This window comes from Aotus nancymaae, unplaced genomic scaffold, assembly GCF_030222135.1.
Source record: "Aotus nancymaae isolate 86718 unplaced genomic scaffold, 86718_ANA_hifiasm-v0.15.2.pri h1tg000040l, whole genome shotgun sequence".
NCBI lineage: Eukaryota > Metazoa > Chordata > Mammalia > Primates > Aotidae > Aotus > Aotus nancymaae.
The window spans coordinates 70,234,955-70,251,180 of record NW_026988454.1 but is presented as its reverse complement, the minus strand read 5'-3'; the positions used below and the strand labels follow the sequence as shown (position 1 = coordinate 70,251,180).

At 38.6% G+C, this 16,226-nt stretch overlaps 1 protein-coding gene across 2 annotated transcripts in view; it reads right to left on the bottom strand.

The window, feature by feature from the left end:
- Window positions 1-9,648: 9,648 nt before the first annotated feature.
- GPR63 (G protein-coupled receptor 63) overlaps window positions 9,649-16,226 on the bottom strand; it is a 37,592-nt gene continuing 31,014 nt past the window's right edge. For both annotated transcript variants that reach the window (XM_012444300.2, XM_012444302.2), the window contains exon 2: window positions 9,649-15,327. In XM_012444300.2, coding sequence (XP_012299723.1) covers window positions 13,918-15,177 — 1,260 coding nt within the window. In that variant the 5' untranslated portion in view covers window positions 15,178-15,327 and the 3' untranslated portion in view covers window positions 9,649-13,917. The remainder of the gene's footprint in view (window positions 15,328-16,226) is intronic.

Genomic DNA, 16,226 nt, shown 5'->3' with positions numbered 1-16,226 from the left:
AGTGGCCACTGTTGGCTCTACTGTGCAGAAAGGACTTGCTTTTCACCAAAACTCATTTTCTTTTCATCTGGGTCACACAAGCTAGACCACATTTCTGCCTCAATTGCAGAAAGGTGTATCCACATAACCAGCTTCTATCCATAGGAATCTTTGTGAAAGTGATGGAGGCCATTTTCAAGTTTGGCCCATAAAAATCTTCCAGGTCCAGGCATGGTATCTCTTTTATTACTAGCTGTATATTAGAATACAGCTATATGTTGGAATACTAGCTGTATATTAGAATATACTGGAATCTGCATGCTGAAGATACTAGAGCTTCCATCATTCTGAATCCTTGGGTGATTGCTTGTAGCCACCAACTGGGAACATCTGAATTGGATTGTTATTTGAAAATGAAATAAACTATTCTTATATTAAGCTATTGATTTGAGGGGTTTATTGTTACAAAAGCTATCACTACTTTAATGAATACACAGATTGAGGTTCATGTCACATTTGTGGGGTCAGGGTGATACACCTAAAATAATGTTTGGACAAGTGATTACCAAGGCAGCCTGAGGAAGCATGGCTAGAGAGAGAATTTTAATTCCTTAAGAAAGAAGCAAAACTAACTGCCAGAAAAATAGCCCCAAAAGTCAGAGTCAATGGAGGACATCATTCACAAGAGATTAAGTAATAAGACACTATCCAGAATGCCAGTGAGCAAGTCAAGTTACAGAGCATGAAGACAATCAGAGCACATGGTATAGAACAAGGGCAGAGGAGATGTGAGGGCAACAGAGGTCTATTTTCTTCAAATGACAGTAGAGAGAGATCTGAAGGCATAAAAGAACTATGCAAAACCAGATAACTTCAGACCCCACGTTTAAGCCAACTCTGCACCCAATTAACTTCCTGAGGCCTTTACATACTGGCCTCATTCTTGTAAAGTCAATTTCTTAAGGTTTACAAATTCTTGGGTCATATCCCATATTCTTCCTTCTAGCCTTTGTGTGCACTTGTGTTGTAATAGATTTTATTATTATTTATGTGTGGTAAGGCCAACAGATCAGGAGATGATTGCCATTGAAAAGATAATTTATGCTACTAACAGTGCCGAGTACACGTCATGCCATAGGAGGCTACACTGGGATCTGTCACAGGGCAGACAGAGAAGGGGAATTGCGGGCTGAAGCTTCTATTGTGCATTGCTCAGGGGTGAGGCAGGGTATGAAGACATGAGATTGGTTAGTGTGGCTAGTCCAGTGAGCCCTGGAACCTAAGAGCTTTTCCTAGTTATCTGATTGGGGGAATTAGGGAAGGTGAGGTATATGGGTAACTTAGGGAATAAAAGCCTGATAGGGAAGGTGCTTGCAGGTATGGACTTAATCAGCTGCTCAAGAAGGGCAACTGGCCAGCCTCTAACCAGGGTGCCCAAACTAGGTCAAGACAGCATTTGAAAAGCTATATATCTGCCCCACAGTGACAGTGTTCTCATGGTTCACTTCCTAGCACTCACCATATCCCATGTCCCAGATTTTAATTTTTGTTATAGGTGTGATTGCTGAGTATACCCTTGTGGATAATGGATTCCTTTCCAGAAGTGGAAGGAACTGTTGTTTTTACTCTAGTGTTACTCCTAACCCTTCTAACATCCATAGTACTATTTGTCAGCCACTTCGGGAATTATATTAAAAGCACCCACATAAGCACACGGGCTACAGAAAGGGTCAAATTTCCATGAGGCTCTGCTTCTGAGAATCAGAACTTCATGACCAGAACCACAGGCCTCCAGATACCCTGAGATCCCATGGTCAAGCTAGCATTCCTGAGAAAGGTGGTCTCTGGCCTTCAGTTAATAAAGACCTGAGTAGGAACTTCACCAGCCTGAGTCCCTCCTCACTATCTAAATCTTTTCTGCCTGTCTAATGGTCACCATGTCTGAAAATTTTCCCAGGAATAACCTAGCACAAAGAAACTACCATTGTTTGTATTATTTAGATCTCAAAATCTTCTGTTGCCCTGGCCTCCAGGAGCTGTGTGCCTGACTAGATTTCTGCCCCACTCTCTGAAGATATAAGGGTCAATAATGTTTAATAAGATCTTGAATTTAATTCCTGTGTCTCTTGCTTGCAAATGAGAAACACATTACTTTAGGCCCCAATGTGGATATGCATGTTTTATCTGTGTCAGAAATTGTGGGGTGGTACTTCTGCAAATTACCAGTGCTGAGTTGTGTTTAGTAATGCTGAACCTAGTGTATGAGATGTATGTGTATATGAGATGAAGTATAGTATGTGAGATGAAGAAGTGATAAATAATGTAGACAGATCACCAAGCTTAGAGCCAGCAGACAGTGGAGGAGTTGAGGACAAGTTGAGCAGGACCAGAGGCAACAGGATGAGTCATGAGGCCCAAGTTAGGTTGATTGGAACAATCAGATTCCAAAGGAAAATCCTTCACAAATGAGGAAAAAATAAAGTGAAGGAAACAAAAAAGTACACATAAGAGGTTGGATAGGCAGTGTTACAATGTGAAAAACGCCTGAGTTTCAGTGTCCATACAGACACAAGTTTAAACTCTTGTTCTGAAATCAGCCCAACTGTCCATAGAACTAATGTTCATGGTTTCTTTGGAATAAGCCTAGAAATTGACCCTTGCGGTCTTAAAACTTGAAAAACTTACATTGTCTTATTTGAGTTCCTTTCTCAAAAAGCCAACCATCAGGTCTCCCAGACAGTGTCAAGAAACTGAAGCTTTCCAAGTAATCACTGCATCTGGCCAGTGAGATGTCAGATCCCACACTTGTCATGATTGCCTAACCAACTACCTGCTGCCTGTTAACCAACTCCTTTTCTTTACCCCTCTCTCCAATTCCTGTTTTCCACTGTGAAGTTCCATTTCTTCCCTGCTATATAATCCCCTAATTTTAGTCACTTGAGGAGACATATTTGAGATCGATCTCCCATTCTTGGCTGTAGCACTAGGAGCCTTCTTCCCTGGTGATACTCATCTCAGTGATTGCCTTTCTCCATAGTAAGCAGCAGGACTTAGAACCCCTGGTGTTTCAGTAACAGTACTTCAACTTTATGAGTCTGGTAGGCTCTTAAAATCCAATTAACCACTTGGAGCTTTAAAGATTTATAAAATAAAATAATATTTACCTCCCAGAGTTATTATAAGGACTGGTGATTATATATTTAAAGATAAAGTATTTGCATCACCTAGCAGGCATCAAATAAATGACTTCCATTAATATAATTATTTGGTTGTGGATTTCTAACAGCGTTAAACAACAATAAAAGTCTTCACCAGGAACTGACAACTGAAATCATTATTTATAACACTTACCTTGCTTCAACCAACATTGAACCTTTATTTAGCATTTACATATTTTAGAACTTATTCATTAAACAGAATAAGTAAACATGTTTTGTATGTCAAAGTCTGAGGTAGTTGCTAAAAACAGCACTACCCACCCCATGCACATACCATAATGTTTCCTGGGACTTTTTTGTTTGTTTGGTTTTTGTTGTTTTTTGTTTATTTGTTTGTTTTAGATACGGAGTCTTGCTTGTTGTCCAGGCTGGAAAGCAGTGGTGCAATCTTGGCTCACTGCAACCTCTGCCTCCCAGGTTCAAGCAATTCTCCCAAGTAGCTGGGACTAAAGGCACATGCCACCACGCTGGGCTAATTTTTTGTATTTTAGTAGAGACAGGGTTTCACCGAGTTGCTCAAGCTGGCCTCAAACTCCTGAGCTCAGGCAATCCACATGCCTCGGCCTCCCAAGGTGCTGGGATTACAGGTGTGAGTCACCACACCCAGCCAATGTTTCCTGTTTTTACATGACTATCCATCCTTGTTTTAAACAGTTAGTGTTTTAAAGATTTGTTACTAAATTTAAGTTTTCCTCACTTCTATACACTAGTAGACTGATTTAGCTGCCTTTTTGTTCTTGTAAATTTTCTTTTTTTATTAAGCCAACTGTTTGTTCTTGCACCACATTAATGTATGTACCTTTAGTCTATTTAAAATGTCACATCTTGGATTGACTTTTTATTCCCAGTTTCTTCCTGGCAAAGACAATGAGCACAGTGAGCATACTTAATAAATGTTACATAATAATAACTGTTAAATGTTCCTTTAAAAATCTCAAGCATATTTTTTTATCTTTAGCTTCTACTTTGGGATAATTATATCCTTCCCCAATGCTATTTATAGCTCCCATCAGGAAGAACAACTGAAAAAAATGTGTTCACGGTCCTGCCAAAACTATGGTGAAAGTGATTTAAACTCTGAAGATCTGTGGCCAGTGTTCAAAATGGCATTCAACATATGTATATCTAATTCCATCAACAGAAAGTTTTTCCCAACCCAAATCTCCATGATGGAGATGGTTATGGAATATGACTTATGACTTGTCCATGTCCTCATCATCATTCATTAAGCTTACCCAAAACAGTAACAGAAACACACCTTATATACTGGTGTTATCAGTCCATCTGCATGTGTACTCTTCAGCTGCATCATAAGTCATCTTCTCCCTCTGCCCTGTGAAAAGCCTGATCCCCAGCATAGTTAGTTGAAACCACAAGATGTAGTCACAGGGCCACCTTATAAATAAGTGAAATGGAGGATCTCCTTCATGGTGTGAATTGGAAATCATAGGGTCAAAAATATATATACATATGTTCAGTACTCAGGGCTGCCAGATTTAGCAAGTACAAATTAACAATCTTACTCACGCTACACATTAATGTTCAAACTTGCCTAGATGGTATAAGTAAACTCCCAGATTACTTTCTCTCTTAAGTCCAGGAAGCAGGTTAGATTAGTTGGTGACTCACCAGAGACTGAAAAACATGGGGGTTGATCTCAGTTCTTGCTACCAAAAACTTATTTGGCTTGGAAAAGTCTATTCCAGCTTTTACCAGCAAGATTCTATTATCAAAAGGTCCACTTCCAGACTTTGGGAGGGTACTGTTCTCTGTGAGCCACCATGGTAAATGCTGGGGACACCATGAACAAGCTTAGTGCCCTGCCCTCAAGGAGCTTAGCATCTAGTATTAGAGAAAGTGTAATTAAAGAAGAAAGGTGCGGGTAGAAATAAACATTTATATCTATATAAGAAGTCCTGGGTGAAGGGGTAGGAAGAGGTGACTGGCATCACATCTTTGTTAGATTACATTTCTATATTTCCCTTCAGTATGCATCTTGTTTTACTGTATATTTGTTTTCATGAGAAGGCTTTTGCCCTTGGGAGAGATCAAGTAGAACCCAATAGCAGCTTGGCAATAGCAGCCTTCACACACATTCACATATTGTGATGTCTTTCAGTCTAGGTTAATCACAGCTTTTGAGATTACCTTTGGGAAAGTTGTATAAGAAAAATACTTTATTCCCTCCTGTCAGAGAGAAATGTCTTTTGTGCCATTTGCAGTTACCTTGCTAATGAGATGAGTCCACATAGCGGAGGTGTATCTCTGGCTGACAGCTTCCCAAGGACTCCCAGCATCTATGAACAAAGAGTTCTTCCAGCATAATTCCATAAAAGCAAAAGTGATAGCATTACTTACCAGAGCAGGTGGGCTATGGAAGGCCAGCTTAGCTCCCCTCAGAAGTTTAAGACCAGGCGGAGGAGACGAATTCTTTAAAAAAAGCATTTTATTTAAAATATTATAAAAGTTCCATTATTATTGCTTTACTAATTAAAATGTACCTATTAGATTAAGATATTTTCCAAAATCATTTGTCTAGCCTCTTCTCACTTGATAACAAGTTTTTCCAAAGCTTGCAACCTCACTATTCAGCCCTTTCCTTTCTGACAGCAAAATTTTACTGACTCAAGTGAAGTGAAAAGAGCTCTAAAGTTGGGAGTTGGGGAGTCTGGTTTGAATCCCAGCTCTCTCTCCTAACTGCTGCAAAAATTTGGTCAAGTCATTTAATTGCCCCAGAACTAGTTCCTTGTCTGCTTATTAGGACATACTATATTCAAAAACCTCTAATGGAGGTTCTGTCACAGAACAGATGAGAAATTACATAATTTTAAAATATTCTGTCTCATTATTTTCAAATATATCTAACAAATTACAGTACCACAGTTTTTCAGGACAGATTTTTATACCAATTACTTAATTGATTAAGCAATTCTAATTCTTCTAACAATCATGAGTTTAAGAGTATCTTAAAATGCTACCATTACATGACATGTTGAAAGTTTCATGACACAGCAAGAATTTCAAAGCTGATGTGGGGACCCAAAGGTCCCCGATTTCCTGCTCAGCACTGATATCTCTTTGACAGTTAAATATGCTCCAGTAACAATTTATATTATTAATTGGTTTAATCAACCTTAGATAAACTATATACAAAGTGCCTGCTTATCCCAAATTCCAAACTGATGGGTTGTTACTGTATTTATATATACATAGACTTTTATTTTTTTAAGACAGAATCTTGCTCAGTCATCCAAGCTGAAGTGCAGTGGTACAATCTCAGCTCATTGCAACCTCCGCCTCCCGAGTTCAAGCAATTCTCATGTCTCAGCCTCCCAAGTAGCTGGGATTACAGGTGTGTGCCACCATGCCCAGATAATTTTTGTATTTTATTAGAGGCAGGGTTTCACCATGTTGGTCAGGCTGGTCTTGAACTCCTAGGCTCAAGCAATCTGCTTGCCTCAGCCTCCCAACTGCTAGGATTACAGGTGCAAGCCACCATGCCCAGCCATAGATAGACATTTAATGACACTCAGAGAAGCCCCACTGGGTCAATTTAAATATGAAGATGCCAGTATGATTCTGATCCCCAAACACTGATTCTTCTGAACATTGGTTTTCTCCTTCAGTCATTGTTTAAAAAAAATAAAAATAAATAAAAAATTAAAATAACATATACTAACAAAATTAACCAAGTGCCTACCATATCCCAGATCTGACTCAACACTGGGGATGCAGCAGTAAGCAAAACACTGCTTACTCGCTCAAGGGGCTCAGTCTGGTGGGCAGAATCACTTCTCAGGGTGAGCTCTTTCACAGGAGTTTTCCTCTGTGGAATTGCTGAAGTCCTTGGCAGTTCTTATTCTTTGGGTTTTCCTTCCCCAGAACACAAGCAGGTGGCTCCAGCAAGGGTAGGGTACAGGGGAGAGCAGTGATCAGGAAAGCCTCACACTGCCTCCTCCATTTAGGCCCCACCCAGCCTTGCCAGATCTTCATCACCTCCACCTCTTTTCCCTCATTCCTGGCTACTACAGATAACCCCCAATATTTCAGACAGATTTGTACATAATAGAACACTAATTATGCACCAGAGTGAAGGTCTATTCCAAAGGAGTTCTGGGATCCATGTGATCTGAACAAAGTAGCTGGGTGCTCCAATATTTCTGCTGCAGTCAGCAGGTTCTGTGAATGCTCTATGACATTAAAGATGGTGTGTCCCAGGCTCCCATGGCCCCAGTCAGCCTAATAGTCTTATTTATGACTTAGCCAAATACAGTCCATGACCTAAAACCAAGACTGCACCAATCTCAGTTTAGCATTAATATCTGTATCTTGGAATAGACATGTGGATATAATGCTGATTATCTGATGCATGAAGAGTAATATTCATTCAGTATGACATTTAGTAAGCTCTTCTCACAAGGGGCTCGATTACGTTTTCAGAGAGGGGAAGGTGAGCTAGATATGAATCCTAGCTATTCCTGAAAAATGTACTTAACTTCTTGGGAACAGTTACCTCAGCTAGAAAAGGGAAAATATTGTGCATTAAAATAGATTGAAAGTGTATTTTGACAATTAGTGGCCAAAATAGGGCATCCGTTATTGTTAGTACTATTATTGTACTTTCACACTTAAAATATTGTTATAACTATAAATGTTTTCAAATTCCTTAAAAGTATTGTCTTTAATAAGTATCACAGAGAATGAGAGCTTATACAGAAAGGACATTAGTTTACCTAATCATCTGATTATTACTCCATTTCAAGGAAGTTTCAAATTCAAGTGAAAATCAGGGCAAAAAAAATGGTGCCCTGTGATTATGCACATTAAATGTGGTTAGAATGTGTATCCCATCCTCTGCAACAAGTTTAACTTTGTCATTTTATTATTAAACTCCCACTTACGCAACACAGATTTATGTGACTGTATTTTTGGACCACCACCTCCAGCATCATAGGATTTTATTTCATACAGTACTTTAAATTTGAAGATCGCCATTGTGATGGCCTTCTGATGAGTTAATTTTGCCAGGCTATAGTTCCATTATTCCATCAAATACTAATCTAGGTGTTGCTGTTAAGATATATTGTAGATGTGATTAAAGTTTATAATCAGTCCACATTAACTAAAGGAGATTAACCTAGATAATCTGGATGAACTGATTCAAGCAGTTTAAAGGCCCAAAGAGTAGGGCTGAGGTTTCCCTAAGAAACTCCATCTGTGGACAGCACCTTCAGTCTGTGCCTGAGAGTTCCAGTCTTCCCTTCCTGAAAGCCTGCCTTTCATATTTCGGACGTGCCTAGCCAGCCCTACAATCATGTAAGCTGATTCTCTGCAATAAATCTTAATCTCTTCTACTAGTTCTGCTCCTCTGGTTAAATCTTGACTGATACAGCCATGCAACTGTTATTCTTTTTCTTTTTTATATTAAATCTAATTGACTGCACCTTGATGTGAAGGTAGAAATGGCTCTATAAAAGTTCTCTTTATTATGGATGGATTGAGTGGGGTTCATTATTCTCATAGCAGATGTGAATATGGTTTTAATTCAACATGTTGCTTTATTATCTATTTTGCTGTATCTTTCTTACCTTTTTGTGTCAGAAGGAAACATCAAATGTAGATTCAATAACAATTTGCTTTTGTAAATCAATCTTCTTTTGTGACTGTGACTTAAAACTTCATGTTTAACTGGCACAAAATTGAAACTCATATACAAATAATGTTTCCTATGGATTTGTAAGTAGAGAAAGATCTCTGATTTTAGAAATGGAAATGCAGTGTGAAATCATTTCATAAAAATAGAAGCAGACATTATCACTGCTTTGCCAAACTGACAATCTAATTTTAAATAACTCAGCAGAAAATTTTCATCACTTCCCTAGACATAATTTCTTAAAACTGTAAATTTAACAGCTTTATAACTCTGCTAACAGGTGTCGACTTTACTACTAGTTTTTTTGTTTGTTTGTTTTTGAGATGGAGTCTTTGTCACCCAGGCTGGAGTGCAATGCCTTGATCTCAGCTCACTGCAACTTCCACCTCCCAGGTTCAAGAGATTCTCCTGCCTCAGCCTCTCAAGCAGCTGGGATTACAGGTGCCCACCACCACGCCTGGCTAATTTTTTATATTGAGACGGGGTTTCACTATGTTGACCAGGCTGGTCTTGAACTCCTGACCTCATGATCCACTCACCTCAGTCTCCCAAAGTGGTAGGAATACAGGCATGAGCCACCGTGCCTGGCCCTATACTACTAGTTTTTTTTACCATTTCATCTTGAACTACTCTGAGAACTTCTCAAACTAGACTACAGTTATATGCACACAGGCCTTGAGAGCTAATTTGAAAATAACCCAAAGGCAGCAGAATTTGAAACTAAATTCAGCTTTTCATTATCCATGACAAACTTTTCTAAATGAGATGCAGTAGTCCTTTTTTAAAAAAAAACTCCACTTTAGAAATGTTAAACATTTATTTATTTTCTTATCAGGAGCTCTTTTCTTAGTTGCACAAAGAACCATATTTTTTGATATTTAAATACTAGAACTCATAATTCAAGGTGGTTTTCTTTTTCCCGTACAGGTCAGTTACTATTGTAAAATAAATTAATTTTCATTACAAAGGTCTAGTACCAATAGATAAGTAAGAAATTTATCATAACTTACCTCCAATAACAAACTTGTGCTTTGATATTTTTTATTTATTATAAAAACTGAGTTTTCAATGAAGGCAGTTTAGCAGGACTATAGTTTTGAAAATAAATCTGAATGTTGCCATTCTTTAAACTTAAAGTTATTGTAGAATAAAATGTCAAGCAAGTGAAAACTTTTCTGTGATATATACAGAAATGATATATATGTAAATATTTTCACATAAACAAAAACAAAGATCAAGAAAAAAATTAAATATCTTTATGAGCAACAGAAATACACAGATTAAAAAGTTTTTTTTTTTATTTTACTTCAATGCTTCCATTGAACACAACTGGCAGAGCAATAGAAATCAGATAAATCTTTACATTGCTTCAGGGAATTACATATAATAAAGACACCTCTCTAGGAGAAAATAAAATATTAGCATAATTAGACTCCTGAAAATCATGCCTTTCAATTAAGTCACTCTGTTTGCTCTACTGTGAAGCTATACACTTTATCAGAATTTTGCCAGTTGAGGGAAAATAAAGCTAACACTGGCAAGATTCAGCAAAACACAGGTGGCAGCAAATTAGGCACAGTGATGTGTGGATTTTCCTCTCAATGTGGATTACCCATGCCTAGGAGATAATGGCTTGCAACACAAAACAAACATTGTGGGATAAAACAGATGATATTTAAATAGATAGAGTTTCTATAGGGATGTTTACTGAAGTGTTTCCCAGGACCACCTGAGCCAGAGTCAGGCAGAGTGCTCAGAAAACAAAAATGCACATTCCTGGACTCAACCACAGACCCTCTGGGGGCTCAAAAATCTGGACTGTTAACAAGCTCCCTTGGGGATGCTTAAACACGTACTGAAGTTTAAATAACATTACTCCATACTATTTGGAATTTCTCTTGCATCTTTCTTTTGACCACAAATATTTCATTATCTCTTTTCATGCTTCTTACTATCCAGAAGGAAAAACAGGCAAACTGAAAACCATTTCTGATTATGCCTGTCAGCAGTGAGAATTAGTAGTGGTATCTTTTTCCCACCTCAAGAAAATATGGGGCAATAGGCAACATATGATTTTGCACCTACATTTCTCTAAGGTGCTTCGTAGTACTTATTTTTAAAGCTTTCAAAATGTATACATAATAAAAAATGTTCCAAATGGTTTGTAAACTCTCATCAGATCAAGGTTATCCAGTGTAAAAAGAACTGCTGTTCAGTGTTGTTGCTGAATTCTCACAAAGACCCCTTCATAATCTTTGTTCACAAACAGGGAGCATCTCAGCAGGCACTCCAGAGCTCTCACCAAATGAGGCACTGCCTATTAAGCAGCATGAAAGTACCTAGAGACTGCCCATAAAACAGGAACAAAGAAAACAAAGCTCAGTTTCAACTCCAGCCACAAAGGAGTCTTCATGACCTACCAATATGTAAGATGAATACAGATCATGCTGACTTTCCTCAGAGAAAGTCTGATCAAAAATGTCCTTATCGATATCTGCTTGAAATCCAGTTTATATTGAAAATGGAAAGCATAATACACTTCAACATGCTACTAGTATCTACTACAGTGCTTATGTCCTATAAATTCCCTATGGACAAAAACAATTTTACCTGTGAATAAAAATTAGAAATTAAAGAGGTAGGTGACTATCATTTGAAGACGATCCCAAAACAACATGTTGAATAATATGCTTGAGTCCCCAAAGAGCTGTTTAGCTGGACAGTGAGTTCCAACACCAGTACAATTTCCTTAAGAGCAGGGTTTCCCAGGTCTTTCATGATGTCATCAATCTTTCAATGCCCTAACTCCTGATATGGTGCCACAAACTCTTCAGACATTTAATATTAGAAATAGCTAATGAAGTAAAATTAAAGAAGTAATACTGGAGACCAAAGGGTGATGCTGAAGTCATCTAGGCTCTTCAAGTATCTATACCCTAATATGGAGGAAAGCACATTTGACAGGACATTAGAGATTCATCTAATCCAATTCTCTGGTTTTACAAATGAAGAAATAGAAGCATATTTTTTCCACTGGCTCACAAAGCACTAACATCCTGAAAAGACACTATAAATGCATGGTTAACTTACCTAATTAGTCAATGATGTACCCAAGTGGCTATACTTTCAGCCCTTATCCCTGTAGGCTGTTTTATAAAGTGAGCCACTGGTAACAGAGAAGCTGACCAAGGCCCTAGATGCACCCTGGGGGCAGACTGTCAGAAAGAGAAAAATAATTTGAAATGCCAGACATGCCCTATTGAAACTTGTTCTAGGCTCAGACCAGGATTCATTTTCCCTTCTTTGTAGGAAATAAACATCTGAGCACATTCACAAACTCCAGCTTTGCTAGGGCAAGCACTGGGGCAACAATGCTATTCTGCCCAGAACACTTAGAATTAACACAGGTGGACAACTGGAAACCTCTAAACCCTCAGAGGCAAGACCTACACATAGCTATCTTTAATTTTTCAATAATTGCCAGTCACTTGTTTTGCAAATTAAAAAAAAAGTTAAAAAGTGGTTGTAGGCCAGGTATGGTGGCTCACACCTGTAATACCAACACTTTGGAGGCCAAGGCAGGCAGATCATTTGAGCTCAGGAGTCTGAGACCAGCCTGGGCAACATGGCAAAACCTTGTCTCTACAAAAGAAAATGCAAAAAATTAGCTGGGTGTGGTGGCACACACCTGTGTGTGAGAGTGGTCACAGCTATTCAGGAGGCTGAGACAGAAGGATCGCCTGAGCCTGGGAGGTTGAGGCTGCAGTGAGCCATGACCACACCACTGCATTCCAGCCTGGGTAGCAGAGTGAGACTGTCTCCAAAAAACAACAAAAAAAGTGGTTCTAAGTGATTTTATTTTATTTTTTCTATTTTCCAGTGTTTCTGTAATGCTTCCATATTTCTTCTGGTAATAAGAAAATTAAGGTTAATTTTTAAAAAGAATATTTTAGTCTAAAAATTAAAGGATGCATAGAATTCCCTCTACTGTGAGACATCTAAACTGAATGAAGTGTCTGCGTGGCACAGTGAAACAGTGCAGCCTTAGGATTCTGACATATTTTTGGATCCCAGCTCTACCACTAACCTTGGGCAGGATTTTAATTCCTCTGAGACTTGCTTTCTTCATATGTAAAAAAATAATAATACCTACCTCACAACCTGTGAGGATAAAATGATGTACAGTGCCTAACACATAGTAAGTGTCCATAAATGTCAACCCCTTCTTCATATACTCCACAAAAACCCTTGGGTAAAAGGAATCACCATAGCCTGCACCAGCACCCATCATCCCCCTCACTACATTCTCCTTTTAAATTTGCAAGGATGCCGTCTCCTCAACTTCTGCCTGTTGCGCTGAGGAGTTGCTATTTTGCTTAGAAAACTTTCTACATTTTACATTCTCTCTTTTACAACTGTACATGCAGATAAAACATTTATTAAACTATCTTCCCATAAATGGTAATGCACGTTGCCTAAAGCACATGTATAGAAACAATTCTGAAAAAAAGACTGAATTAATTTGTACATCGTCTCTTAAAGTGCACCAAAGTAAATAGTAATGATCTTTCAAATGTCACTAACCTTCTTGGGTTAGTTTTTAAAATAAAACTAAATATATATTGATTGAGATGTTTGGCTCCAATGTGATGGCAAAATGCAGCAGTGTCTTCCAGAATAAAAAAGTATTGATAAACTCAACTAAGCATACCTTAGCAGCATACAAAATGCCTACAATTCAATGTAACTGCAGGCTCAATAAAGCACAATCCTGATTCTTACTATGAAAACAAAATCAATCAAGGAAAAACTCCAAAACCAACGAACCATCTCCTCACCCTAAACTGAGGGTTTCTATTGAACCCTGGAGGTAATATTTGTAATCACTTTCCCATTGTTTATTCTTGGTAACAACTACAATTACCATTCTTTCTTTACACTGCTCACACACATACATATACAAACCCTACGAAAAAAAAATAAAGTGTAAGTGGAGAAGCTTTAAGAAAGAAAATTCAATGTCAATAATGAAAAACCATCACCCAAAATGTGAGTCAGTTCCAATATTCACACCACTGTCCGATGTTCCCCACACACGTAGACAGCACTGGGACGTATCCGTCGCCTTGTGTGACCAGGGAGCTGAGGCAAAAACTTGAAGGACTTAGGCATCATGTCCAGGCAAGCATCATGGAATTTCTTAATCCTCCAGTAGTAGATCAGTGGATTCAATGCAGACTTGAGGTAGCAGAGCCAGAGTAGCCAGGTGCTAATCTCAAAAAAGTTGTGCTGATAGTAAAAGTGCTCACTGAATGTTGCCACAAGGCTGTAAGTGGTGAACGGGGCCCAGCAGACAATGAAGACAGCAAAGAGAATCAAAATAGTGGTGAAGGCACGTGTTTTAAAGCCCATGTCAATGCTCATCTGGAAAGGTCTCTGTAGACTCATAAGACCCAGTTTGCTGGCCTGGCTGAGGCATATACCTTCAGGGTAGCTATGAATTCTCAAGGCATTGTGCCGAAGGGTGTTGAGTATGCCCATAAATGAATACAGTATTACCAGGAAGGGTATGAAAAAAGAAATGAGAGAAATCAAAATCACATAAGCCTGGTAGCCTGGATTGGTTGTGTATCCAAAAACACACTGGGGAGCTCGGGAAGGTATTTGTAGGTCAGGGTTTCCTACAGCTAAAGGAAAAGCTACACAAAAGGAAGTTGCCCAAGAAACTGCAATCAGAACCTTAGCTCTATAAGGGTTTAGCTTATCCTGCCTCTGGACTATAATAAGGAACCTATCTATGCTAATGATGAGCAGGATGGCTACTCCTTCTATCACAAATAACCAGAAAAACATAGCGGATAGCCTACAGAAGAATTTCCCAAAAATCCATCGGGTAGTAAGAATAGTTACCAGGGCAAAAGGCATGTTAAGCACTGCAAGCAGCATGTCTGCAAAAGCCAGGCTGGCAAGGAGGATGTTAATTGCAGATCTCATGGCAGCTTTTTGGTAAACCATGAGGCAAACAACCAAGTTCCCAAGAAAAGACACAAACAGAATGAAAATCATTATAGCAGAAAGTGTGATCTGAAGAGGCAAGTTTAGGCTCTTAAATGCTGCTGGTGTTGTGGGCACAGCTGTACTATTCACTGTCAAGGAACTCAAACCAGTGGGAGCCATGGTTTCAAAACTATATCTAAGCAGCGGACTGATGTCAGGATGCTGGAATGGTGGAGGAAGTGTAATATTCGTGTAGGTGTTTTCATAGACTACAAATGTTGTGTTGGATGTCCCGGTATGGAACGCAGTCAACACTGCTGAGAAGACCATGGTTTCAGTAGGATGGAAGATACTAGCAGAGATGCAGGTGTTCTTCAAGCATTTCAACACAGAACAGCAGTATCAGGTTCCATTAATGGGCTTGGAAATACATTCTGGAAAATGGACAATGAGTTCCATCTTCCACAAGAGTCCTTTTGCCTGAAAACAAAAACAAAACATAAAAAGTAAATGAGAAATAATATTTGTAAATAACATTTAACTTCAGGGATGCCTTTCATCATGAAGGATCAGTTTTGCTCTTTTTGACCCTTTAAAAATATGTTAACCTCCAGTATAGTCAACACTAAAATATTGTTCTGTTATTTTATCTTTAGTCAACCATGGTGGAAATTTCATGACATTCATACATAAAGCAAAAGTGCAAGGAATCTCAAAATGTATTACTGCCCCAAAGACCAAAATTATAATCTTACTGTTAATTTAAAAAATATTTCCAGTGGCTTTAATTTTAATGAAATGTTAATTTTAATTTCATGGCTTTTCTATAGTTACTGTTAATACAGATTTTTTTTAACCTGGTTCTCCTGAGAGAACTATTATTTTTTAATTAATAGTTCTTTGGTACAGGTTCTTTTTTTTTTTTTTTTTTTTTTTTGAGACGGAGTTTCGCTCTTGTTACCCAGGATGGAGTGCAATGTGGCGCGATCTCGGCTCACCGCAACCTCCGCCACCTGGGTTCAGGCAATTCTCCTGCCTCAGCCTCCTGAGTAGCTGGGATTACAGGCACGCGCCACCATGTCCAGCTAAGTTTTTGTATTTTTAGTAGAGACTGGGTTTCACCATGTTGACCAGGATGGTCTCGATCTCTTGACCTTGTGATCCACCCGCCTCGGCCTCCCAAAGTGCTGGGATTACAGGCGTGAGCCACCGCGCCCGGCCCCTGGTACAGGTTCTTACTCTATTTTTACATTAGCACAAAACTGGATAGCAAAGAAATCTAAAGCAGGTTTCCTACTTCAGACATAACAATACACACTTACATTCTAACAACCTTATAAGTAAGTACTAGGTAATTATCAATAAAGGTCTGAAACATT